At 38.2% G+C, this 21,542-nt stretch overlaps 1 protein-coding gene across 2 annotated transcripts in view; it reads right to left on the minus strand.

The window, feature by feature from the left end:
* The window catches only part of BTLA (B and T lymphocyte associated), a 36,259-nt gene extending 15,147 nt beyond the window's left edge, over positions 1-21,112 (minus strand). For both annotated transcript variants that reach the window (XM_015471308.3, XM_005201353.5), the window contains exons 1-3: positions 20,973-21,112; positions 17,459-17,638; positions 1,937-2,260 (exon numbers count right to left, since the gene is read on the minus strand). In XM_015471308.3, coding sequence (XP_015326794.1) covers positions 1,937-2,260; positions 17,459-17,546 — 412 coding nt within the window. In that variant the 5' untranslated portion in view covers positions 17,547-17,638; positions 20,973-21,112. The remainder of the gene's footprint in view (positions 1-1,936; positions 2,261-17,458; positions 17,639-20,972) is intronic.
* Positions 21,113-21,542: the final 430 nt, after the last annotated feature.

The raw sequence follows: 21,542 nt of genomic DNA on the forward strand, positions 1-21,542 counted from the left end.
TCACACTCTTCTCCAGTCATCCCCTTGGGACATACAGTTTAGGAGGGAATGCTGCCTCCCTTCCCTCTGAAGTTAGGCCTCAAGGGAGACAGATTGTAGATCTTAATTTCAGCTCTGACTTAACATCTATCCTTCTCAAACTATTCCCAAAAATTGCAGAGGAAGAAAAGCTTCTGGACTCATTTTACCAGGCCAGTAATATCCTGATAGAAAAATAAGAAAACTACAAGAAAAGAGTATTTTAGGGCAATATTCCTGATGGACATACATGTAAAAATCATGGTGAATGATCCTGATGCAAAGAAAACAAAGATATCATAAAAAAAGAGAAAACTACAGGCAAACATCAATGATAAACATAGATGGAAAAATCCTCACAAAAATAATAGCAAACAGAAACCAATAATACACTGGAAGGATCATATACCATGACCAAGTGGGATTTATCCCATGGATGCAAGGATGGTTCAATATCTGCAAATCAGTCAATACGATATACCACATTAACAAATTGAAGAATAAAAACCATATGCTCATTTCAATAGGTACATTAAAAGCTTTTATGAAATTCAGTGTTCACTCATGATAAAAACTATCTGCAAAGTGTGTACAGAGGAAATACACCTCAACATAATAAAGGCTATATATGACAAGTCCACAGCTAACATTGTAACCAACTGGGGGAAAGCTAAAAACATTTCCTCTAAGATCAGAAACAAGACAAAGATGCCAGTTCTCACCAATTTTATCCAATGCACTATTGGAAGTCCTAACCATAGCAATCAGACAGAAAAAGAAATAAAAGGAATTCAGATTGGAAAGGAAGTAAAACCGTCACTGTCTGTGTTGATAATACAAATTTGTTGAATTCATTTATTGGATCTAGTATAATGGTTTGTGCAGATTTTTAAGGATTTTCTAATATTCAAAATCCTGTCATCTGTGAAAAGAGATAGTTTCACTTCTTCCTTTCCAAGTTATTAATAGATGTCTTTTATTTTTCTTACCTACTTTCTCTGGCTAGAACCTCCAGTTCAATATTTAATAGAAATGGCAAAAGTAGACATCTTTGTCTTGTTCCTGTTCTTGAGGGGAAAGCTTCCAATTTTTTATCATTGAGTATGATATTAGGCTCCTCTGTCCTTGAGATTCTCCAGGCAAGAATATTGGAGTGGGTTGCCATTTCCTTCTCCAGGGGAACTTCCTGACCCAGGAATTGAATCCAGGTCTCCCACATTGCAGGCAGATGCTTTACCAACTGAGTTATGTGGGAAGCCCAACGATATTAGCTGTGGAATTTTCATAAACCAACTATTTTTAAATCTCTTCTGCTTTTCTCTATTTGTTTTCCATGTTTCATTCAACACAGTTTGGCCCAACATGACCTGTCCTTCCTCTGTTGTTGAGCCTATTGAGGGCCTCTGAGGAGGGACTGGGAGGCAGCGAAACCCATGAGTATTCGCAAGACTCATCAAGTAGTCAGATTGTTTGTGTGCTGATTGCCCTCTGTGCAAGCTGTGAACTATTAACAAGAGTGTAATTGTCTGAGCAGCACAAACATAAGTTCAAGGATTTATAATAAAAAAGTCAAGGACTGATAAATATAAGAAAAAAAATTTAAGGGCAAAAAGTAAAAAGCTGTCTACTATTAAATTTGATATTCACTTTGCAATTTTTTTCTCATGATTCTGTGATAAAATTTTAGTCTTATCAAATAAATGTTATATCCCCTAGAGGCAAGACCAACGATTTTATTATATATTTTTCTCTGCTCTTCACTGTCTCACTCAAAAACACACAGACACGTAGGTGACCACACATCACAATCTAGATTTCACATGAGTTCAATGTCTAACATAATCACTTGAGAATCAGAGCCCTCTTTTTCTTAAAACATAACAAAAAAAATTAGATAGTCTTGATATCTAGAACTCACCTGTCACATTAATGGTAATTGAGTGGCTTTCAATGAATCCGGATGAAGAGTTCACAAAACAGCGGTATGACCCACTGTCACTAGCAAGCACTTGATTAAAATGCAAAATAAAAACTGAAATAAGCTTCCTTTCTTCCCAACCCATAGACCCCTGAAGTCTGTCCCCAAGATGTAAACAATTGTTTCCTTCAAGCTTGCACCAGCTCACAGTAGGTCTATCAGCACAATATTTCATAGGGCATTCCAGTTCAAATGGGTCCCCTGATGATACAACGTACATGGAATATTTCTTAATGTAAAGTTGTATATCACATGACTTGTCTCCTGGAAGATAAAAGCAAAATTAAAATCAATTCTGTTTTGGAAGGACTAATATTTGCCACCTCAACAGTTTCTGTGAAAGATTTATTAAACATGATTCTATAATTTTCTCAGATAACATTTTACAGTATATTAACCCTTACTAGCAGAGTGTCTGCTATGACACATAGTAGATACATGATAAATATTTGTTAAAAAAATTAAACAATTTTCTCAATTGTTCAATAATTTCCTCAATTTCTAAAATGTTAACAGTTTATTATAAAATTATTTTATTCTAATTAGGTTTATTTTATTATCATGTAGCTACTCTAATGTGAGAGTCACTCAGTAATGTCCAACTCTATGCAACCCCATGGACTATACAGTCCGTGGAATTCGCTAGGCCAGAATACTGGAGTGGGTAGCCTTTTCCTTCTCCAGGGAATCTTCCCAACCCAGGGATTGAACCCAGGTCTCCTGTATTGCAGGCAGATTCTTTACCAGCTGAGCCACAAGGGAAGCTACTCCAATAGCAGCAAATAATAATAACTTCTTGCTACTTACATTCCAGAGACTGTTCAAAACATACTACATAGTTTAGTCACTTAATCCTCACAATAAAACAATATATTATTATGAATCTTGTTTTCTGCATAAGGAAACTGAGGTAATAAAGACCTTACCTAAAGTTATATTCTAATAATTAAAATAATCAAGATTTAAACTCATACTAGAGTCCATTACTCTATAATTCATTATCACTACTCTGCTGTTGTTTCTTGAGTAGTAATTACATTTTCTATTACTAGCTCAGGTATAGTTCAATAACTGGGAGACAAGAAATTTTTGTAGACAAATATTTCACTATGATAGTTGGCATTACATTTTTTTAAACTTGTGTTTCAATGGCTTTAATGACACCTACCTTGAAAATTTTCCATTCCTTTTTCTATGTAGGAGACATGCAATACAAGATAAATTTCCGAAGAGAGGATGTTTTGAAATAATTGAATTTTTTATGTTTTCCTAAGTGGGAGGAAGAGCAGTTATCCACCTCTTCTGGAATTTCTGCCTACTGACCTGACATACAGGAAATATATTTTCCTTTGTTTTGGTGGGAAGAGCAAATTTTCCTGGAAACAGGTTTTTCTATTATCTTCTCTGAGCCTTCTGTTAGTAATAGTCAGTTGCACATAAAATCTGAAGCTAAGAAAAAAATGTTTTAATTCTCTATATTATTGAATAAGTTCTGTTACCCTTATCAGGAAAGGTTATACTAGGTAACCTCAGCATCTGAAATATAATTTATAGCCAAGATATATGAAAAAGAAATTCTCTCTAAGCAAACAAAATAAATATTACAAGATTCAAAATTTATCTCATTTTTATTCACAGTTCTTACAATTCCATTATTTCCTATTTAACCCAGAGCATAATTATGTTATATAATACAGATTAATAACTTATTATAATGATAACATTGAATCGACGATAAAATTTTATGTTTAATATTAATACCATCCAATTTTAGAAACAAATAAGTGTTCAGTCTGTTTTACAAAAATTTCATCAGAAATGGTTGCTTCAAAAAATGTTTTGGCTTCCAAAGGGGCAAATTCAATTGTTTAGAATGTACATTTATGTGGAAGTATCCATCTATTAATTGCTGGAGAATATTGTGTTTTTTAACTGTGTGGATCACAACAAACTGGAAAATCCTCAAAGAGATGGGAATACCGGACTACCTTTCCTGTCTCAGACATGCAGATGATACTACTCTAATGCAGAAAGTGAAGAAGAACTAAAAAGCCTCTTGATAAGGGTTAAAAGGGAGAGTGAAAAGTTGGCTTAAAACTCAACATTAAAAAAACTAAGATCATGGCATCTGGTCCCATCACATTGTAGCAAGTAGATAGGGAAAAAGTGGAAGTAGTAACAGATTTTATTTTCTTGGGCTCCAAAATCACTGCAGATGGCGACTTCAGCCATGAAATTAAAAGACACTTGCTCCTAGGAAGGAAAGCTATGATAAACCTAGACAGCATATTAAAAAGTAGAGACATCAGTTTGCCAACAAAATTTCATATAGTCAAAGCTTTGATTTTTCCAGTAGTCATGTATGGATGTGAGAGTTGGATCATAAAGAAGGCTGAGCACTGAAGAACTGATGCTTTCAACTTGTGCTGGAGAAGAGCCTTGGACTGCAAGGAGATCAAACCCATCAATCCTAAAGGAAATCAACCCTGAATATTCATTGGAAGGACTGATGCTGAAGCTCAAGCTCCAATACTTTGGCCACCTGATCTGAAGAGCTGACTCACTGAAAAAGATCCTGGTGCTGGGAAAGATTGAAGGCAAAAAGTAAAGAGGGCAGCAGAGGATGAGATGGTTAAATAGCATCACAGACTCAGTGGACATGAATTTGAGCAAACTCTGGGAGGTAGTGAAGGACAGGGAAGCCTGGCATGCTGCAGTCCATGGGGTGGCAAAGAGTTGAACCCGACTTAGCTACTGAACAACAACATTGTGCTTTTTAAGACTTATGCATAAAGGGAGCATGAGAAATTGCACCAGTTCATGACAACTGCTGAATCTTTTTGTCAGTTACCTCATGAGTGCACATAAATCATGAAATACTCTACTATGGGCCCAACACTGTATGCTAGTAGCACTGATGAGCATCCTGACTAGTTCCAGGATTCCATGACTGTGGGCTTGGGAGGAGTGCATAAAGTGGGTTAGGAGTGGAAATGAGCTAGCTGTTAGCCCAGACAAATCAATGACCTGCAATGGAATAATAGAAACACCACTGTGGTTCTTGTATGTTATCAGAAGGATGAAGATCATTGGCTGTCACACTGAGTAGCATAGGAATTTTTCTTGAGTGGAGGGTAAAAAAACAGATGGAGACTTGTGAACAGGCATTAAAATTCATCAAGGGTATTCCCTCTAGAAAAAGACGTTAACACTGTCTACCTGCCTGAAACTAAAATGGATGTTTGCAGTCAGGAATAATGCACTGAAGTAAATGATACAATTCTAATTTTCCATCTGACAAGCATGTTGACACTTTTTTGCTGCTTTTCCTGAATTCTTAATATGTATAACCATTTTATGGGCTTCCCTGGTGGCTCAGATGGTAAAGAATCTGCCGGGAATGCGGGACACCTGGATTCTATCCCTGGGTTGGGAAGATCTCCTGGAGAAGGGCATGGCAACCCACCCCAGGATTCTTGCCTGGAGACTCACCATGGACAGAGAAGCCTGGTGGGCTACAGTCCATAGGGTCACAAAGAGTCAGATACGACTGAACGACTAAGCACAACACAGCACATAATCATTTTATGATGCTCAGGATATCCAAAGCTGTTCCTAAGGGATTTGTCTTGTCAAACATCTTCTGAAAAAGAATAAAGATCACAGTTGCTTTTGGCTGGATTTATAGTCAATATTAGTTATTGTTTCTGCTGTTTCCTCAAATATTTATATCTAATGGGTGGGACATTTTCAATGCTAAAAATAATTAAAATAAATGCATGCAGTGAATGATGAAACCTCTACTATCTCCAGGCTCTCATAGGATGAAGTATCCCTTTTTAAGTCACTATAGGTTTAGGACGCCTCTTCTTTTAAAAATTCTCATGAAAACTGCTCCTGCATTATTACAGAATATATATTCCATGGCTAGGGTATACCTAGTATAATTGATGCCCAGAGTGCATCATTTTTAACAACCTTTTTTTTTCTATATTCAGAAATAATCATGAAATGAAACATATAATAAAATGGAAAAGAAACTGACTTTTTTTGTCATTAAACTTCATATATAAAGCAATGCAGGGACTTCCCTGGCAGTCCAGTAGTTAAGACTCTGTATTTCCAATGCAGGGGGCACAAGTTTGATCCCCACTGGGGGAACTAAGATCCCACATACCACATGGCTAAAAAATTTATTTAAAAAAAAACAAAGAAAGTTTTAAAATATCTGAAAAAGAGAATGCAAAAAAAGGAAAAGTGCATAGGTATTTATTTAATACTTTTATATGTATCTAAACAGTGTGAGGCCTGGCGTGCTGCAATTCATGAGGTTGCAAAGAGTCGGACACAACTGAGCGACTGAACTGAACTGAACTGAAACAGTGTAAACTTGGATCCTTTAGTTGTAGCCTGATATTGTGGTTTATATAAGTAATTTTCCAGTTTTTAAAGTTTTTAAAGTTCTATAAAAAATATAATATAAACAATTACTATACTGTACCACTACTACTATCATAAAGTTTTATTTTCTTGATTCATTCTTTAATTTTAAAACAACACTTTAAAGATTATAAAATTTAAATCTATAACTATATAGCTATTAGTCAATAAAGCATTTCAATTTAAAACATTTCAGATATAAACTTTAGTTCATGCATGAAAAAATATTGCACCTCACAGCCTGTGTTTTGTTTCATTGTTTTGAATTTTAAACAAATATTCAAAATATTTACATGGAACAAAAGAAATGGAACTTTACATTGTGTTTCCTTGTCTCTCTAATCACTATGATATTATTGCTTATTTAAAATCTACTGTTTTAATGCAGAAATATGTAGTACTACAGGGATTTGAGACACAAACCATGCCTAAAGCAAGCTCAAGTAATTCTGAACATTATGAATTTACTCTTGAAGTGAACATGCCTGTGTGCATGCTAAGTCGATTCAGTTATGTCCGACTCTTTGTGGCTCCATGGACTGTAGCCCACCAGGCTCCTCTGTTCATGGGTTACTCCAGGCAAGAATACTGGGATTCTTACAGGGTTGCTATGCCCTACTCTAGGGGATCTTTCCAACCCAGAGATTGAACCCCATAGCTCCTGCACCTCCTGCATTGCAGATGGGGTCTTTACTACTGAGCCACCAGGGAAGCCCATACATAGCTGAATTTGTATGTGTGCAGGGCCAACTCTCTAACAGGGATGTTTTCTAAGTTAACTTTCATGTAGATGCAATATTTATCAAAGGTAAAGTACTGAAAAATGTACTCATTTGAAACTTACATACATATTACTAAAACTCAGGAGTAACCATAGTAATTATTTAGAACTTAGACCAAAATATTTGGGTGTGGAGGAAATATTTTATCACTGATATTGTTCAGAATTGCTGGTATGTGGTCATTAAAAGTAGACTGACTTTTGTTCTTTGTTTTAAAACTCTGTACAGATAATGTACTCCCTTATTGCTCATGTCCCAGGAGTGTGGACATCACATTGTTCATGATTATTTAGTAATGGAACAGTTTCTAGTGCTAAGGGGATACAGAAAGAGCTTCACTTGGCTCTTCAGTTTTCCAATATGATTTTTTTTCTTTAAATTTTGACAAGATATAATCTCTCAGAATTTTCAGATCTCTTAGAGGGAGAAAGCCTTTCTGTCTGGACTATCAGAGAAAACTTCAAGGAGGAGGTTGAATCTTCTCTGCCTCCAAATCTTACCCTAGGGCAGTTCTGGTGCCCTTTCCATTATTGCAGTATAATATCACTGTCTACCTAATCACGTGGCTGGAGCCTGGGTGCCATCCTTGTCTCCTGCCCCATTCTATCAGCCACCAAGTTAAGTTAATTCAGCATAAAAAATATCTTTTGAATTTGTTTTTATGCCACTGCCTTAATTTGGGTCTCATTCTACTTCATGAGGATTATTGTCACAGCTTAACAACTAGCCTTCTGCATTCCAAACTTGACCTTTTTCCCCTTCTGCAACCAAATTCATTCTCCACATTACTGCCACAGTTTATATTCTTAAAATTTAAAGTCAATTGCACGATTTTTTTTTGCCTGAAACCCTATAGTCTTCAGTACCTACTTAAAAATGTCCAGCCTTCATCAAATGGCATTTATCCCCTGCTTCTTTATGTGAACTTATTCCCCTCCCTTACACAACACACTCTAGTAACCCACATCCACTTGATGCCACACCAAATGCCCCATGCTATTTTGCGTGACATGCCTTACTGTATTATAGTTAAATAAGTGTTTATGCTTCGGTCTTCTGATCTTCCCATCTTCCCAGGGATGGCAAAAGGAGATCTTCTGCTTCCCAAGGATAGCAAAAGGAGATGGCCTTAGAAAAAGTATGAAAGTGAGAAGCAGGATGTACCCTGAGACTGAACAGAGAGAGCTTCATGAAGAGAAAAATCCCCTGCTCACAACTCTATGCTGTCTGTGCACTAAGGACACAGAACAGACACAGCTGAGTCCTCAGAGTGTGCGTGCTTAGTCCCTCAGTCCTGTCCAACTCTGCAGCCTCATGGACTGTAGCCCACCAGGCTCCTCTGTCCATGGAATTCTTCAGGCAAGAACACTGGAGTGGATTGCCATTCCCTTCTCCAGGCGATCTTCCCAACCCAGGGATCAAACCCAGGTCTCCTGCATTGCAGACAGATTCTTTACCATCTGAGCTACCAGGGAAGCCCTGAATCCTTTGGTATGTGGACTCAAAATGTCAAGGTGAAGGATATATGCATCTCAACATATGCTTTAGTGGTTATAACCTAAGCATGAAAGAAAAACTAGATCTTATAAGTATGTAGTGTAGAAAGGCCTGATTTATGTTCATTTGGGGTGAAACTCAAAATATTTAAGAAATGACACTCTGTGGTCATCCAGATACCTAGACCAACCAATTAGAGAGGCATGCCAACCACAAAAAACTGGATGGCCCAATATCTTCCAGCTAAGCAAGCCTAGCCACAGGTGTAAATGCCATAAGGGGCGGAAGAGAGTAAGTAATCTGTAAAACTCAATAACAACTAAGAAAAAAAGAGGTTTATGGTTATGAATCTTAAATGAAATACAGTTATTTCTTATTTTTAAAGATTATATACCTTGATTATAACTATTCCCATGAGGAAAACCCCGACAGATTTTAACCTCTCTATTGAAAAATTTTTACATTTATGGAAAATTCAAAATAGTTACATTCACTGAAATAAATGAATGACAGTAAAATGACAGTAATGAAGCCTGAGTACCTTAATTTGACCTAAGGTGGTGTTAGAGTTGACCATAAATATGTACATAAATAATTTTTTTAAAAGCTAAAATGACTGTGACAAGTATGTGTGCATGCTAAGTCACTTCAGTCGTGTCCGACTCTTTGCGACTCTGTGGACTGTAGCTGGCTAGGCTTCTCTGTCCATGGGATTATCCAGCCAAGAATACTGAAGTGGGTTCCCATGCCCTTCTCCAGGGGATCTTCTCAACCCAGGGATCAAGCTCAAGTCTCTTATGTCTCCTGCATTGGCAAGCAGGTTCTTTACTACTAACATCACCTGGGAAGCCCATGACACTTATAATATGCCAATAATTTTCCCTTACATGAACCAGGATTTTAGCTTCTATCAGAAGGTACTATGGTAGAAAAACAACTAACAAAAACTTCAGATATGTGATGGGGAGGCCTCAGAAGAAGATTAGTCTTCAGACTCAGGAAGAAACAGGCCTTCAGAGGATGCTGGTAGTATGATCTTTCTTGCTTTAGAGTGCAGAGGGGTGGAGCAGAGAGATGGGTACTAATAAGAAAGGGAAACAGGTGCCTCTCCCTTGCAAACTGGTGTGGTTTAGGGGGTCCCATGACACAGTGACTTGAGCATGTTGTTGTTTTTTAGCAGTTAAGTCCAACTCTTTTGCAACCTCATGGACTGCAGCCCACCAGGCTCCTCTGTCCGTGAGATTTCCCAGGCAAGAATACTGGAGTGGGTTGTCATTTCCTCCTCCAGGACTTAGGGCATAGCAAGGCCAATCCACACATAACAACAGCTGCCATGTAATCACACATCAAAGATCCTGGAAAGACATCCACCCAGACAGCCTTAAGGAATCTCATGCACAGCATCAGGAAGCCCACATGACCTACTTCCCATCACAAGCTGGCTCACAAAACCAGAAATGTGGTGACTTGCGATGAGGGGAGGGGAATTCCATTGCATGCAGAAACCACTAATTTAATGTTGTATTATGTAGTGTTGATTAAACTTATTATTTTAACTCTGTGGCAAACAGACCCATACCACAAGTCAGATATTTCTAGAAGTGCTGGGAATATCTGGGGAAATTTGAATAAGGGTGATGCACACATCCATTGTTAAAATCAGAAACTCTATTTTAAAGGATGATCTTTGTTAATGGAAAACCCTGCGGCTTGATTTCAGGGACGCAATGAAGATTTGCTTATCTCAGTTCCCATGGCGAGATGAAAGATTCACACATTTTTACCTGACAAACAAGATGTAATATAATAGAGGTCACAGACATAGAAGTAGTATGAAAAAATAGTTCAAGATTTTTTCCCTTTTCTGTGCATATTGTCTGATACTGGTTGCCTTAGGGATAGGCAATCCGTCCTTGTCTAAACACAAATACACCACACATAGTCACACACAGACTTAGAAGATGTAAAATTCCTTTAGCAAAAATGGAACTGGAAAGAATGAACTTCACCCCAAGAATACGTACGGTATGAATTCATATTTATTCCCTTTACTTAAAAACCAAAGACCATGAAATGAATAGAGAGAATTTTCACACTCATTTTCTATTACTATATTCTTCTTAAAATCTTCTTAAAATGGTATGTGAAAACTTTAAGTTTGCTTTCATGTGGTATTTATAGACCACATTTTGAAACAATTTCTTCTAGGGCTAGAATTTCTCATAATGTGATGTGATTACTTTGGAGAATAGTTTGAAGTCTATCTCTTTAATTCAGTCGTATTGAGCAATCTAAGATTTTAAGCCATATAGCTCTTGGTTTTATCTAGTTTGCCATAATTCTGAAATTTTTTTGACTTGATACAGTCATTCTAGTATCTGCCACAGCTTTGTCAAACAGCAAAGTATACAAAGTGCCTGCACTATTTCCTTTTCCTGAGATATTAAAGAATAGGACAAGCAGAGAACTTCAGTGATCATCAGGTCAGATAGTTTATCACATTTGGAAAATCAGCCTTCAGAATCACTGCCTCATCTTCACTGCCACTTGCCCACAATTGCATCATATTTCACATTATCAAAGTACTATGAAGCCATCCTAGGTGCTCCCAACAGAAGGAAAACAGGGATATGACTAATATTTTTGAGTTCTTATTACATACCATACATAGTTTCTTTTGATCCTCAAAGCAATTTTATAAGGTCGTTGTAGTATATATTATTATCTTTATCTTAAGTGGGAGAAACCAAGTATAGAGAAGTGAAGCCACTTACTTAAGGTCCCCAGCTGGCGGGAGTCAGAGCCAGGACTGGGACTTGAACCCAGGCCTGGCTAGCTCCAAGGCACAAGCTCTTATCTAGAAGAGTAGCTGTGAAAGCACATGGGAACACACAGGAAGGTCGTTGGCACTGTGGCTGGTTCACAACACATAATAATAAGTGCCAGGCATTACTATTTTTTGGATAGGATGAATTCGGCGAAGTGACACAGCAGTTGAGTAATTGTCCAAGGGCACAAGGCCTGTGGGCAGCAGAGGCCAGGTGGAAACCCACAGTGCCTGCCCCAAGTGCCTCTGCTCTGAACATTCACTTCCAACTGCTTTTGGAGATCAGCAGTGATCTGTATATTCACCAGCCAAATAAACGTTATAGAGATAGAAAAAGGGCTCTATTCCATAGAAAAATGTCCTTCTATGTGTGTGTTAGTCACTCAGTCGTGTCCGACTCCTTGTGACCCCATGGACTATAGCTTGCCAGGCTACCCCTGTCCATGGAATTCTCCAGGCAAGAATACTGGAGTGGGTAGCCATTTCCTCCTTCAGGGGATCTTCTCAAGCCAGGGATCAAACTAAGGTCTCCTGTATTGCAGGCAGATTCTTTACCGTCTATATGAGACATGAAATTCTTCAGAATTATACTAATGAAGAAGGCCAGTCTTGGTCAAAACTAGGAAGTAAAAAAAAAACTTTGTTCTGGGTGCTTTCTCCTGCTTTCTCTGAGTATTTCTTCATTACATTTCCACCAAGTAACAAATGACCTCCCTGTGACTCCGCCCTACTGGTCATGTCTTTGTCTCCCCAGGCCAGAGGCTTCACTCCAGTCTTGCAGAGTTCTGCCTGTCCTATATGATGAAGATGAGTATCTGGTGGAGAGTGTGTTAGCCAGTGTGTAATCACCTCTCTGGAATAGCATAAGTGTCTAGCCAGTTCAATAGACCCTACAGAAAAATGATTCTCGTTGACAATTTAGAGGATAGTTCTGGGCAAGGAAGATTCTGGCATAGCTGGGCCAATCCTTCAGAGATGCTAGGCCTTCCACCTTGCTCACAGTGACCTTAGGGAAAAAAGCAGGACAGGAAAAGCCTAGAGCATACCTTAGAAGCTGTGAACAGTAGCATTCAAGAGAACCTTTGGCATTTTATAAGAAACCAACCTGAGTATTTCTAAATATTGCCTTCAGTGTTTGAGTGGCTATGTATGATGTTCAGAGTAACCATCCTTCCATTTTGTGCTATTGGAAGGACACAAGGCAAGTCCATCTCTACTTCTTTTGTAGATACTTCCTCACCTTCCTAAGATATTCTACTACTGAGATTCATTGGTATTCTCAAAGCCCTAGAAGATACTTAGCATTATCAGTGTGGGCAGAAACTGCCAGTGGTCCTCCAATATTAATTCTCCTAATATCACAGAACAAAAAGAAATAGGATAATCACCACCCAGCTAGAATCTAAATGTCCCAGCCCTCCTCATAGCCACTTCTGGGCAATGGGTTGTTTGTGATATATTCAAGTTCCATGTTATGCTTATAAATATGGTTATCAGGAATGAGAAAAGAAGTTAGAGAGCTCTACCAGACAAACCTAATGTTTCCCCATGACTGTCTAGATGGCCCCTCTATCACTCTCCTTGTCTGTGTTTAATGTGAACCTCATATGGTACATGTTTAGATTCTGTGCATACTAACACAATTCCCCTAATTTCTTCCATTGAGAAGCATGGAAATCAGAGTCCATAACCAAGGAGATAATGATATCAAGAGTTGTTTATAGTGACTTCTCTGATGGTCCAGAAGCTAAGACTCCATCCTCCCAAAGCAGGGGGCCCGAGTTCCATCCCTAGTCATGGAATAGATCTCACATGTATGTGCTCAGTTGCTCAGTGGTATCTAACTCTTTGAGACCCCCATGGACTGTAGCCCACCGGCTCCTCTCTCCTGTCCATGGGATTTCCCTTCTCCAGGGGATCTTCCTGACCCAGGGATCAAACCTGCATCCCCGCATTGGCAGGCAGATTATTTACCACTGCACCACCTGGGGAGCTCCAGATCACACAAGCCACAACTAAAAAGAGAAAGACCCCCAAGCTGCAACTAAAGCCAGCTCAGCCAAATACATAAATAATATTTTTTGGTAAAAAGAGTTGTGTATAGACAACTTTTTGTAAACCTCAAATGAGAGATGATCTCCCAATACTGCTTTAAGGAGACTATCAGGCTAATAAAGTTTTGTACTAAATGGGGGAAAAAAGAAAACTAAACCATTATCAGTAAACTTACACAGCACTTACTATGTAATTTTAGCGAATAAACTTCAAGTACTATTTTAACAGTTTCACAGAATTAATTCACTTACTACTAACAACATCCCTATAAGTTCAATATCATTGTTGTCCCCATCATTTAGATGAGGAAAGAGAACCAGAGAGGTTATAATCAGAGAAGCAGTAAATGGCAGAGATGGGAGAGTAATCTAGTAATCTGGAATGATCCTACCTGCTCTACCATTGCCTTTCCAAGAAAAAAAGCAAGATTGGTTTCATTTTTGAACCTGGTTACAAATGCCTGTGAATATTTTTCTTTCAACAACTCTAAAATATAAGTAAAGGTGAAACTCACAAACGATGGAAATTAAGTTGGAAAGTCTCAGAGAAGTAAGATAAACTGACTTCAATATTACAATAGAGGAAATTTTGATAGTGGGACAGAGGAAGTAATAATTAATTAAAGAGTTCAGTGTTAGAAAAGTCTATTCAAGGCTGTGATTAACACAGGAATTAGTCTTTTCAAACCTTAATCCAGGAAATCCTGTAGCTGCAGAATGTATTCCTAGACATTTACATATAAGTCAGTCATATCTTATAGCAGGCACTTTAGTGATAACAATATACAGGCATTTGGCAGAAGGTTAAGCTCTATTTCTGGCATAAAACATGTGTATTTCAAGAGGAACAAATAAGCATATCCAGATAAATAAGTCTGATAAAGACACTGTGTTACAAAACCAGCATATGAAGGAATGAGAGATTCCAAGCACTTTTTGCCCCAGCGTTTCTGCTCTGACCCAAGGATATGGTCTGCTCATACTGGAGAAACACAATCTGGGAGGGAGGTGGAGTACAGATTCAAGATTTCCTCCTGCCTTTATTCAGAACGTGTATAGTCTACACAGTAGCCAGACATTAACTGCAGTGCTGCTGGCTGCTTGATGCTGGAATCCTTGGTTGATGCTCAAATTGAATAAGTTGAGCATCAAGTGGTCCAGGGCCTCTCAGCTGGAGTCACTCACTGAGGATGGGGCAGGCTACTGACAAGAGCATCTCCATTTGGAGCCTTGTTCTTGCCAGCATAATCAGCCCATCTGTCCATGTATATGTGCTAACACTTCTATTACTTTCATTCAGACAGAAATCATATGCCAGATACAAAGGGACAAAGCTCCCCCTAACTTTTTTTGAGAAACACAAAATGCAAGCAAGAATTCTTTCACTATGAAGGAGGACCTTCAACAGGAAGTTTGTAGAGAACATTACCTTTTTCACAACCTTATTATTGATGCAGCCACATTCCTAAGAAGATATACACATACCTCACATTGCTTTGAAGTGGAAAGGAAACATTATTTTAAAACTATTCTTAAAGACTTTGAAACTTTGTGCCTGTGTAAAGAATTCAGTAACTGCATCACAGGAAATCCCTAAGATATAAAGGTTAAACTAAATGAGGTTTAAAGGAATAGAGTCATCAGCTGTCAGGAGTACAAATCTCACCAGCCTATATCGTTGTTGTTCAGTCACTGAGTAGTGTCCTACTCTTTGTGACCCCATGGATGGCAGCACGCCAGGCTTCCCTATCCTTCACTATCTCCCTGAGTTTGCTCAAACTCATATCCACTGAGTCTAGTGCCACCTGGGAAACCCCTCAACAACCTATATCCCTAATTTAATTCAAGTAATGCTGCAATCCAAAAACATATATAAGCTATCTGGCTAATCCTTTGTCCAAGGCTTTCTGTTTTATTGTTCAAATAATTCCAGTCACTATACTTTGGGCTAAATATTTTGTACAATATACTTCATTTATTCATTCTATTTTTAGCTTCAAAACCTCAACTATTTTAAATGATAATGTTAAAACTTGTTTCCCATTTATTTGAATATTCTGTGGGTTGTTTGGTATAAAGAATATTAGCAAAAATAGCATTAATGTTTGTGGTTTAGTCACTAAGTTGTGTCCAACTCTTATCAAACTTTTATTGTGTGAGTTTACTATGCTATGCACTTTACCTTTTGTATCTGTAGTCTTCACAATAGCCCCATAATTTAGGTAAATTATTATTATCTCTATTTTACAAGTGAGGAAACTAAGGATAAGAGAGGATAAGAAACTAAATCAAGGTCATGCAGAAAATGGCAGAGCCAGTCAATGAACCCAGTGCTGACACATATTGAAAGGAGGAGCAGAGTTGAACTCCCTGTGTGATACAGCACTGCACATCCTTCAAACTTCTCTTTAATAATATTTAAACCTCAGTTGTAACTAAAGTGAAAAATACAGCCGGCCATCTAAACTTTTCATCAGCACACCACCAGCTTTGTTGTTGTTTTGCTCAGTTGTGTCCGACTCTTTTGCGACTCCGTGGACTGTAGCCCACCAGGCTCCTCCATCCATGGCATTCTCCAGACAAGAATACTGGAGTGGGTTGCCATTTCTTCCTCTAGGGAATCTTCTTGACCCAGGGATTGAATCTGAGTCTCCTGCATTGCAGGTGGATTCTTTACCACTGCACACTTGGGAAGCCCCTTAATACCAAATACTTACACACATAAAAACGCTTAAGAGAAGGGGATTTTTAAATTTTGCAGCTGTTTGTGTGCCATCCTGGTATCGTGAAGACAAATTCCAAAACACAGTTTCAGAACTGAAGATGACATGCTAAAGGATTTCAGTGACCATATTTTCTGATTTGAAACTTATAAGAGTATGTGCTTGTGGGGATAAGGCAGGCTATTCAAAACCAGGAAATTAAGAACGTCTGTTGTCTTTCATAGCCCCTCCCTCTTTATAATATATGCGCATCTCTGACAAAGTAAAGGAGCAAATGAACTCATCACTTTTTCACTTGTATAAAATTTTTGCAAAACTGGCCAAACATCAATGCAGATTTTAAGCTGTTTTCTATATCACATGACACCTTTTACCTTCAATATAATAAAAGCAGCGACAGAATGCACTGATCCCATATTTCTCAGCATTGTCTCATTCAGTATTCTCAAGACACATGCCCCATGAAGCAATTAGGGAGATTTTATTTAGCCATATGCCTGCAACAAAGGAAACCCAGGTTCAATTCCTGGGTCTGGAAGATCCTCTAGAAAAGGAAACGGCAACCACTCCAGTATTCTTGCCCAGAGAACCCCATGGGCAGAGGAGCCTGGCAAGCTACTGTACATGAGGTTGCAAGAGTCAGACATGACTTAGCGACTAAACCACCATTCCAGAGTAACCATGGAGTCATGTATAATCCCAGTTATCCAACACCTAACGAACACTCCTCTAGTCTCAGTTTGAAAAGAAGAAGCTATTTATTCACCAACAGCATAGCATCCAGAACACTTTTACTAGTATAGTGATAAATTTGTACTGAACTATTTATAGCATTTGCCCAGTTCTCTGTTCTTACGATCAGAATATGTTTTTAAGAAAACCAGCCAAACTCTGACTTAAATACTGTTTTCTAATTTGGTCTATATATGTTTTTAAGAAAACCAGCCAAACTCTGACTTAAATACTATTTTCTAATTTGGTCTATGTTCTTTCTACCATGTCTTCAGTGAGCAAATCCAACTCCTTGATTTCATCTACCATTATCCACTAAGCATAAACACTATATCCTACTAAGATCAGCAAGGGAGAACATTGCTTCCAACATCCCCTGAGAAATATATAAGAAGTCGGTGTCTTACCATTGATACTCCAAATGCCTACATGAGGAATTAGGAAGAAGCCCCAGAACAATTTCCCAGTTCCAAGCACGGTGAGTGATGCCTTCATTTCCTGTTTATATCAGGGATGTTCAGGTAGAAAGCTTCCCTTTCTCCCCTGAATCTTTCAGAGTTGGATCAGGTTATCTGCTTCAATGACATCTATAAAATAAATAAAGAGAGAGGAGGTGGGAGAGGACAGTAAGAAGAGCCCAAATATTTTGTGAAACAAAACAAAGACTAGGTGGTACTCTGTTCTGTGGTTTTTGTTTCTTGTCAAATTGACTGTTCAGTTTCAAATGCTTCGATCCGTAAAGCAGCTCAGTCCTTAAATACACCTTTTGTGTCAGCCTTTTTGCCCCACATTGGGGTTTTTCTCATTCAAAGTTCAGTGAAATGAACAATTAAATTCTAAAGAAATTTATATTGGTGAAATATTTAGGTTGAGATTTTAATGAAACCAAGGTCAGAAAATTCATGGTAAAAACTACCTATGATAAGTATATATTTCCCCCCTTTTGACAGTTTGTGATTTTGAAACTTCTTTTATGTTAGAAATTTTAGATTTATCTTCCCAAACATCATGTCATAAAAAGATGAGAATGCTTCTTGTCATTAGGCCAGTGGAGATTCATCTGAGGTTATGCAGAAAAATGAGTGATAAGAAACCCTGCCTCAACAAAGGAAGGAAAGGCAACTGTCTTCAGTCTGTAGATAAATATCAATGGGATGAGATCATCATTAGTACTGGCTACATGTTTTCTCTAAATATTCAAGTTTTGAGCTAAATAACATCTTGAATATCAACTAAAGGAAACTTCCAATTTCAACATTCTTCATATGGCTACTATCTGAATTAAATAGAATAGAAACAATAAAGGAAGAAATGGAAAAGTTCAGGATCAGATAGCTCAGGATCAATGTGGAACCATTTTTGTCAACTCCACTTCTAATAATAGAAGATAGTTAAATTCACTCATTTGAGATTCCAAGTTAAAAATCTAGATTTGTGACATATGTGGTCATTGACAAAAGTTGATGTTGTAAGTCTTTGTCTGAGAGGCTGGTGATTTTCTTCCAAGGCCAAATTTCATGACTTTAAGTACTTAAGGTTAAAGGTTAACTTAAGAGCTTCCCTGGTGGCTCAGACAGTAAAGAATCTGCCTGCCATGCAATAGATGCAGGTTCAGTTCCTGGGTTGGGAAGATCCCCTGGAGAAGGAAATGGCAACCCATTCCAGGATTCTGTCCTGGGAAATCCCATGGACAGAGGAACCTTGGACAACAGGGGTTGCAAAGAGTCTGACATGACTTAGTGGCTAAATCACCAATACTGAGGTTAAAAGACAGTTATCATGTATTCACTGATTCAGATAGACACTGTGAATGGCTGGAGGCCCAAAGATGAAAAATCACTTTTCCTGATTTTAAAGAGGTCAGTCAACCAGCACTGCACTTTCCTCATATCAGCCTTTATGGTTGAGACTTAAATATTCAGGCATTTCAACCATCACACTGTAACCCAGAGAAACTACATGTAGCTTCTTAGTACTTCCATTACTGGAGTAAACATCCTGCAAAATATTTATGTAATGTTTACACAGCTTTCTTCCCCATGCTTAAGGTGGAATACAAATGACCTATAACAGCTGAGGGAAGCTCATTGTGCCTTTAAAATTGTCCCAGAAGTTAAAAGACATAAGCCACAAGGCCAAGGATCTCAGAATATTATCCCAAATCAGAAAGAAGTTCTAAAAATGTTGTTTATCTCAGCTAAAACCTTCATGATTCCCTAAAGATTTTTTCATATAAAAATGTCTATGCTAATTAGATAAAATTTGGAAAAAAATTATGTAACACCTAATGTATTTTTAAAAAGATATCTATTTGTGACGTTTATCAGAATGACTGGCTCTTTGTACCTCCAGAGCTGGAGTCTTTAGAGCCAAATATTCATGTTTTAAAGAAATCTCTATTTTAAAGGTGATTCTGATATAACCAGTTTGGATAAATATTTGTAAACAAATTATAAGTTATCAGGGAGCATGGACTTTTGAGTCACAAAAGACTTGCTGTCAAATCTTTGCCACTTACTAGCTGCAGATTCTCTAATACATTTCCCAGATTCTGAGAGCCTGCGGTAGACACAGACACACCACTCAGATTTCTTTTCAAGGACAGATTTGCTCTTAAGAGAGAGCATCCAGGTGTATACTCCTCCAGGATCTGCTCAGCTGAGATTCCCCTTGTACAAGCTCATGCTTTCCCATAACAGCCTGCATCCAGTGATGGAACAAGGAAAGTGTATAAATGGCCAGCCATATTGACTCCACATGGGATGCTGATGGCCAATACTTGACTGAGAGCTCCCAGCTGACACAGCTAAGATTACGTCAGGCTTACAGTTTGACGTCTTTCTCTGCCCGATCTCCCTTCCACCACCTTTCTTTCACAGATGTTGATCTGTAGTCTATTTCGATGTCTGCTTCCAGAGAACTAAATCTGTTCTACATCTCCATTTTCTGTTCTTAGAACACAGATGGTAATATCTGTTATGTTGGCTAACTGAGGTAATGTATGCAAAGTGATCAGTAACTTGTATCAATAATTATTTCTGAACCAAAGATAGGTGTTCCTTTGGACAAGATGAATACCAGTAAGCCCTGTATTAATAAAATGGTGGAACAAGTTGAAAATGCTTATTTGCTAATAGCAGTCATCGTTGCACAGAGAATGGGACTGAAAAGCTTTGATTAGAGGAGAAGAAATGTAACAGCTTAAAGAAGGTATGAATTCCAGAAATTTTACAAGGATGGATCAGCTTCATAAAGAGGCCACAGAAATGAAAGGCAAAAAGAACTAGAGGCTTGAGAACAGGAGATGTAAAAAGGGTCTCTCTACTGGGCCTGTCCCTCAGGGAAAGAGCTGTAATCCTCCAAAAGCCTGGAAGAGGTCAAAGTATAGTAGTTGTGTATTCACAGCATGACTGGAGGGCTGGATGGGTAAACAAGGCAGGGGTCACTTACTGACAGTGGAATACAGAAAAGGATCACAGTTATTGCCACCACTCCTGAGATGGGCAAGGATGCTGACTTGATATCGAGCTCCTCCCCTTGGCTCTTTAAAGTGTCCATTTGATGAGAGAACCAGTCTCATACTACGAGGTGGATGGTATAAAATACCTTTGGCTGCAAAAGATTGAAGATGCTTTGGGGAAAAAAAATTCCTTGCAATCAAAAAGTATATACACATGCAATACACCCAAACACCCTGCTCCCCTTACTTCTGTATTGGTAGACTTAAAATGTATTCTGATTCTGTTATTTACTAGATGTGTGTCCTTTGACAAGTTACTTAATTCTGAATCTATTATCTCTTTGAGTCCCATTATTTCCTCTGTAAAGCAGGAATCATTAGACTTACCTGGAACCTTGTCATGAAGTATTCAATAAGAGACAAAAATAGTAACATATTTTAACAAACATGAAACCACTTACCATAGCCACAGGAGCACAAAACTAGGATCCTGATAATTGTGTTTTCTTTTCTTTCCTCCCACTCAGATGAATTGTATAGATTGCTTAGGTCTTGTTTACTTGTATCCTTGAAACATGGGCAGGGAGAGAGAAGACTTCTCCTTAGGCACCTGTGTGTGCTATATTTGTATATGCTTCTATTTTTATGCCATTTTGTATGTTTATTTCATTGTTTTTGTCAGGAAACCAGTTTATGCATGCATCATTGCTCTGCAAAATTGTTTCATCTTCTGCTTTTGTGGGCGTGCACATGCTTTGATGTGCCTGCAGCTTCAGATCTCAGCAAAATGTTAGGGTCTGAAGCCATGAACTTGTTCTTCCAGGAGGGACTAGGGGGTTTACATGGAAAAGACAGGTGGCATACCTTGTAGATTTACAAATATAAGGGTTGTAATTGACTAAAAGCCCCAGGTTCTGCACACTGAGATTGATCACCCTATTTGTGCCATGAGGTTCTGCTTCCTAGCCAGTGACTGAGTACAACAGAAACACCAAGGCAGGTCCATTTCTGAAAGACACAGGACTGTTCTT

The sequence above is a fragment of the Bos taurus genome, chromosome 1 (genome assembly GCF_002263795.3).
Source record: "Bos taurus isolate L1 Dominette 01449 registration number 42190680 breed Hereford chromosome 1, ARS-UCD2.0, whole genome shotgun sequence".
In the NCBI taxonomy this organism is placed as follows: domain Eukaryota; kingdom Metazoa; phylum Chordata; class Mammalia; order Artiodactyla; family Bovidae; genus Bos; species Bos taurus.